Raw genomic sequence first — 6,110 nt, 5'->3', positions numbered from 1 at the left:
CACCAACACTATCACATCTTTGGATAAAAGCATATGTTTTAAAATCCTTCACAGTGAAACCAAATGAGTCAAACGTAATAGATACGGAATTATTAATAGTGAATTTATGAACCAAAATAAGATTTTTAACAATTTTGTTGGACACAAGAACATTATTTAAAGTTAAACGGTAGTGAGAATGCAGAAAAAAAAAGTTTGAACAATGTAAGTGACAGGGAGTATAGCACCATTACCAACCATTATAGATTTAGATGTACACGATGTTAAGGAAAGCATGTTACCTAAATTAAAGGACATTTAAGAGCTAGCACCCAAATCCATGTAAGTAGTGTTGTCAAGTGATGGATGTACAGACATGGCTTGAAAGATGGACGTTAGGTCAGTGAACTGATGAGAGGTGGACTAAACATGGCCACCAAAAGAAGCACCACCAGGAAAATTCGGTTGTTGGAGCGACCCAGGAGGCTGCTGGGAAAAAATCTGGAGTTGACAGGAAGCTGTTGAGGAATTTGTCCGAGGGCTGGAGCTGCTGACATGGGGCTCGTTTCATACAACTGTTGTTGATAATAAGGTAGGTTGGCCAAGAGGTTGCTGGTCGATAGACTGCGCATGCGAAGGCAACAGAGGAGCAAGTTGCGGATACAGGGAGAAGGACGCCTGCTGATGAGCAGGTGACGTCCTCAGGTGCGGGCTTGGAGTTGGTTGTTGATGCAGATTGAGAGATCCAACAGATGGTTGACCGAGGGAAGCAAGTGAATTTCCTAGAATTCCAGCAAAGGGAAGTTGCGAGTCTGTGGAGTGTCCATGAGCATTACTTTTTATGGTGTTTCAAGAATTGTTTCGGTTTTTAGTCCATCGATTTTTTGATTTTACCGAGTTGCTAGAAGAAGAATAAAGGGTTGCACTTTGAGACATGGATGAGTCAATAAAGGTATCCGAACGCGCTTCTCGGGACTCGTACAATAATAAAATAGTTTTAGCCTCAAGAAAGGAATGGAAGGGATTTGTGTTGGTGATGACATCAACAATACTGCGATAGTGTAACACTAAAAAAATCACAAAATTTTAAAATTTTTAAATTTTTGTGATTTTTTTTTTTGGAGTGTTACAAGTTGGTATCAGAGCCTTCGTTTGAGAGAACTGGATAAACAATCGTGTGAATCCAGACTCAAACTAGGGAACTGCAAAAGTTTTAAAACTGGTTTTCAAAATTATTTTCAAAAGTAACCAAGGAAGGATGTGATGTGTATGATCAACCGGAGCAAGAAAGTATACCCCAAGTTACCCACACTGTTATTGATATTATGTTTATATTAGCACATCATTCTAGTGGTGGGCTAGGGATCTTCAGGAATTGCATGATAGAATTGCCTGATATGTGATGCCTGGTAGCCTAGGATTATTTCTTGTATGGAATTGACATATTTACTGTAGTTGCTAAGTGTATGCATCATAGTTGTATGTAACTAAGATTTTATAGCCTAAGAATGTTTGGTTTGTACTTTTTTCCTGTTCTTGTTTGACAAAGTACTTAGGGTAGAATCAAGTATTTGACTGTTTATAGGATCCAGTGTTACGTATGATTAGCATACACGAGTTCTGCAGGGTTGGTGAAAGTTACATGGATGGGCTTATGTATGAGCAGTCGGCCAGTTGAGGAATGTCTAGCCATTCTCTAGGGAGTGAGGATAGGATGTATGTGTATCTTAGTGTGTATTGTTAGGGTCATTGTGATGATCTTCTGAGATAAATACGGGTAGGTGTGGATGGTATTATGGGCACGTACTACCGGAAGCACAGGACCCGTACGCGTACCAAGGAAGTCACAACCCCTGGGGTTTCGTTATTTAGAATAGCTCGTATAGTATGAAATGTGTCTTGTCTAATATTTTATGGTTTATTTTTAGTATGGTGCTCACGAGTGGATCAGGTTCAGGAGTCGGAGCGGGCGGCCAGGATAGGCCAGGGTTGACAGAGGATCATATTAGGAAGTTGATTTCTGATGAGGTTGTTACTGCTGTCCGGGGATCGATACTAGAGTTGTTTGGGTCTATCAAGACCGCCATGATTGAGCTTTTCTATGATCGTTATGCTGCAATTTCTAAGGCTGTTGTTGCTGCAGCTACCACGACTGTTGCAGCCGTTGGGGTTCGTGGAGAGAGAGCCTTCCAGTACCGAGACTTCCATAATACGAAGTCTCTGGTGTTTGATGGAGTTCAGGATCCGATCATTGATATGATGTGGTTATCCGATGTTGAGGGGTGTTTCTTTACATTCTCATGCCCTTCTAACTAGAAGGTCAAGTGCGCCCTGAACCTTCTTCAATTAGGGGCGAAGGACTGGTGGAGATTCGTGACTGGCTCGTACACTCCTGAGTAGAGGGCTGATGTGATATGGGAGCAGTTCTCTGATATGTTTTGCATGAGATATGTTCTGTTGGTGGAAAGGGAGAGGTTGGCCTAGGAGTATTTAGATCTGAGGCAGAGGACTGATTCGGTGACTGATATCACCAATATATTTACTAAGAGGGTTATGTTTTGTCCTAAGTTTGCTGCTTCTGAGCAAGCTTGGATGACCTGGTACTTGAGCATGCTCAAGACGGACATCTGCTAGTTTGTGTCCACTCAGCGTTATGGTACACTTGTGGAACTACATGAGGCCGCGAGGAGTCGGGAGATTGAGATGGAGCTACAGGCTAGGGAGCAGAGGCAGGCTCCGATGCAGATGCATCCTGCAGCAAAGCGGTTCAAGGCTGTTGATGTGAGATCTGGGGGTCAGAGGGGCCGCACTTGTGGCAAGTGCGGCAAGGTTCATGATGGTTCTTGTCGATCTTCTTTTGGGTGCAATAAATGTAGCAAGGAGGGACATTATGCCAAGGATTGTCGCCAGCAGGTCCCCATACCGAGCACCAGGATCTGTTATCACTATGAGCAGGTTGGCCATAATAAGGCCAATTGCCCCTTGCTTACTGCGAGACTGGTGCAGGCTCCAGTACCAGCTGCATTGAGGATCACAGATGGGTGCCAGGGTAGGCCGAAGCCCCTGAGGGCTCGAGGTCGCTCTTTTCAGCTCACATCATAGGAGGCTAGGGCGGCGCCCGACGTCGTTACTGGTATGTTTCCATTTATCATCATGTCAATTATTTTATGGTATGCTTATGTTTATGCTTCTCATAGGTATCTTCTTAGTGAATTCTTTACCTGCTATTGTGTTATTCGACATGGGCATGAGTCGGTCCTTTGTATCTCAATCTTTTAGTAGGGGTTTCGATATGACCCTTGGAGAGCTGGAGTATCCGTTGCGGGTTTCTATCGCCAACGAACACGGGATTTCTGCATTGAGTGTTTTCCGAGATTGTGTTTTGGAGATTTTTTGTGTGCCTTACTTGATTGATATGTTCCCTATTCCCATGGGAGACGTATGTGTGATTGAAGGGATGGACTGGCTGAGCAGATTCGGGGCTATGATCGATTACGAGGGTCAACGGGTGGTAGTTCGAACCCCAAGTGGGGGAGAAGTGGTTATTTATGCAAAGGGTACTAGATTAGGATCAGCCTTTTGTTCTACTTCCATCTAGCATAGGTGCATGGGTTATCTTGCTTATGTGGTTGATGCCCGAGTTGGGAAGCAGGTTTCGATTTCAGAGATGCTAGTGGTTAGAGACTTTGCTGATGTGTTCTCAGTGGAATTTCCTGGTGTGCCTCCGGAGAGGCAGGTCGAGCTCAGGATTGATTTGGTTCCGGGTGCAGCCCCTATTGTTAAGGCGGCGTATCGTTTGGCACCACCTGAGATGAAGGAGTTGTCCTCTCAGCTTTAGGAACTGTCGGGCAAGTAGTTTATTAAACTGAGTAGTTCGCCGTGAGGAGCACCGATTTTTTCGTTAATAAGAAGTATGGTTCACACCGGATGTGTATTGATTACCAGGAGTTCAACAAGTTGATGGTGAAGAACCGTTATCCCCTTTCGCGAATTGATGACCTTTTCGATCAGTTGCAGGGTGTATCTTGGTTCACTAATATCTACTTGAGGTCAGGGTATCATCAGATGAGGGTCAGAGAGGAGGATATGGAGAATACCGCGTTCCGGACCCGTTATGGTCATTACGAGTTCGTGGTGATGCCATTTGGGCTCACCAATGCGCCTGCGGCTTTTATGGATTTGATGAATCGGGCATGTAGGCCGATGTTCAATCGATCAGTCATTGTTTTCATTGATGATATCTTCGTGTAGTCTAAGACCAGGGAGCAACATGAGGAGCACCTTCGAGTGCTTTTGGGAGTGTTGAGGCAAGAACGTTGTATGCCAAGTTCTCGAAGTGTGAGTTTTAGTTACGAGAAGTCCAGTTCTTGGAACATCTCGTTAACCAAAACGGGATTTTGGTCGATCCGGCCAAGATTGAGGCCATGATGCAGTGGGAGGTTTCGAAGTCTCCATCGGAGATCAGAAGTTTCTTGGGTTTAGCAGGATATTATCGGAGATTTATTCAAGATTTCTCCAAGATTGCAGTACCCCTCACTCGTGTGACGAGGAAGGGTGTGGATTTCCGATGGGTCCCTGAGCAGTAGGTGGCATTTGTGACTCTGAGACAGAGATTGTGTGAGGCCCCAGTGTTGAACCTCCCCGAGGGTGTTGAGGATTTTGTGGTGTTTTGTGATATACACGTCACGGGTTTGGGCGCAGTAGTGTTTGCTCTCAAGATCTGGCTGCACTACTTGTATGGGGTTCATTTTACTATCTACACGGATCACAAGAGTTTGAGGTATCTTATGGACCAGCCGAACCTGAATATGAGACAGTGTAGGTGGCTTGACGTGGTCAAGGATTATGACTGTGAGATTCCGTATCACCCCGGGAAAGTGAATGTGGACACTGATGCTTTGAGCCGCAAGACGGCGAGTTCTGCTACTGGGAGTCTATGTATGAGGATATTGATTAACTATCTTCTTCTTGATCTGATTAGGGAGGCTCAGGCCGAGGGAGTCAAGAAGGAAAATTGGAAACATGAGAGACTCATGGGTGAGATTCACATGTTTGCTACTGATATTCGGGGGTTATTGACCCGGTATGGACGTGTTTGGGTGCCAAATTTTGGTAGGGTCAGATAGATTGTGCTGGATGAGGCACACAAGTCCAGGTTTTCGATACACCCTGGAGACACCAAGATGTACCGGGATTTGATACTTAGCTACTGGTGGACGTGCATGAAGAGGGAGATAGCATGGTATGTTGAGAGGTGCTTGGCATGTCGGATGGTCAAGGCCGATAACCAGAGACCGCATGGCAAGTTGTAGCCACTGTAGGTTCCCATGTAGAAGTGGGAACATATTAGTATGGATTTCATCACCAAGTTACCCCGGACGGCTACGGGGAACGATGCAATTTGGGTGATAATAGATCGGTTGACCAAGAGTTCCCATTTCTTAGCCATCCAAGAGAGCTCATCGGCCGAGAAATTGGTCGACCTGTACGTGCGCGAGATCGTTGCTCAACACGGTATTCCAGTCTCCACTGTATCTGATCAAGATTTTAGGTTCACATCTCGTTTCTGGCAGAAGTTCCATGAGGAACTGGGTACGAGATTGCATCTTAGCACTGATTATCATCCGCAGACGGATGGTCAGAGTGAGCGGACCATTCAGACACTTGAGGACATTTTGAGAGCTTGTGTCATTGATTTTGGAGGGAGTTGGGACTCCTACCTTACTTTAGTTGAGTTCTCGCACAACAACTTCTACCACTCTAGTATCAATGCACCACCTTTGGAGCTCCTCTATGGGAGGAAGTATCGCACCCCAGTGTGTTGGGGAGAGGTTGGTCATAGAGTCATGGGAAGGGTTAAGATAGTTCTTCAGACGACAGAGCTCATCCACCATATCAGACAGAGACTTCAGATAGCTCAAAGTTGGTAGAAGAGTTATGCCGACAAGCGTCAATCCGAGTTGGAGTTCTAGGTCGGAGATATGGTTTTACTAAAGGTATCACCCTGGAAGGGTGAAATAGGCTTCAGGAAGAGGGCAAAGTTGGGGCCCCGATATATTAGGTTGTTTTGGGTGGTATCCAGGGTTGGCAAGGTAGCATACATATTGGATTTTTCTGAGGTGCTCAGCCAG

The 6,110-nt window shown here is 45.3% G+C and overlaps 1 protein-coding gene across 1 annotated transcript; it reads left to right on the top strand.

Annotated features, from left to right (window-relative positions):
- Positions 1 to 2,682: 2,682 nt before the first annotated feature.
- On the top strand, positions 2,683 to 3,577 carry LOC145130676 (uncharacterized). The gene is made up of 2 exons (XM_079065447.1): positions 2,683 to 3,028; positions 3,177 to 3,577. Exons 1-2 carry the CDS (start codon positions 2,683 to 2,685, stop codon positions 3,575 to 3,577), a joined length of 747 nt encoding a protein of 248 aa, XP_078921573.1.
- The last annotated feature ends 2,533 nt before the right edge of the window (positions 3,578 to 6,110 follow it).

This window comes from Lactuca virosa, chromosome 8 (assembly GCF_052849685.1).
Source record: "Lactuca virosa cultivar CGN04683 chromosome 8, Lactuca_virosa_CGN04683_v6, whole genome shotgun sequence".
NCBI classification, from domain to species: Eukaryota; Viridiplantae; Streptophyta; class Magnoliopsida; order Asterales; family Asteraceae; genus Lactuca; species Lactuca virosa.
Note: the sequence above shows the minus strand (reverse complement) of the source record. Positions and strands in the feature narration are given on the sequence as shown.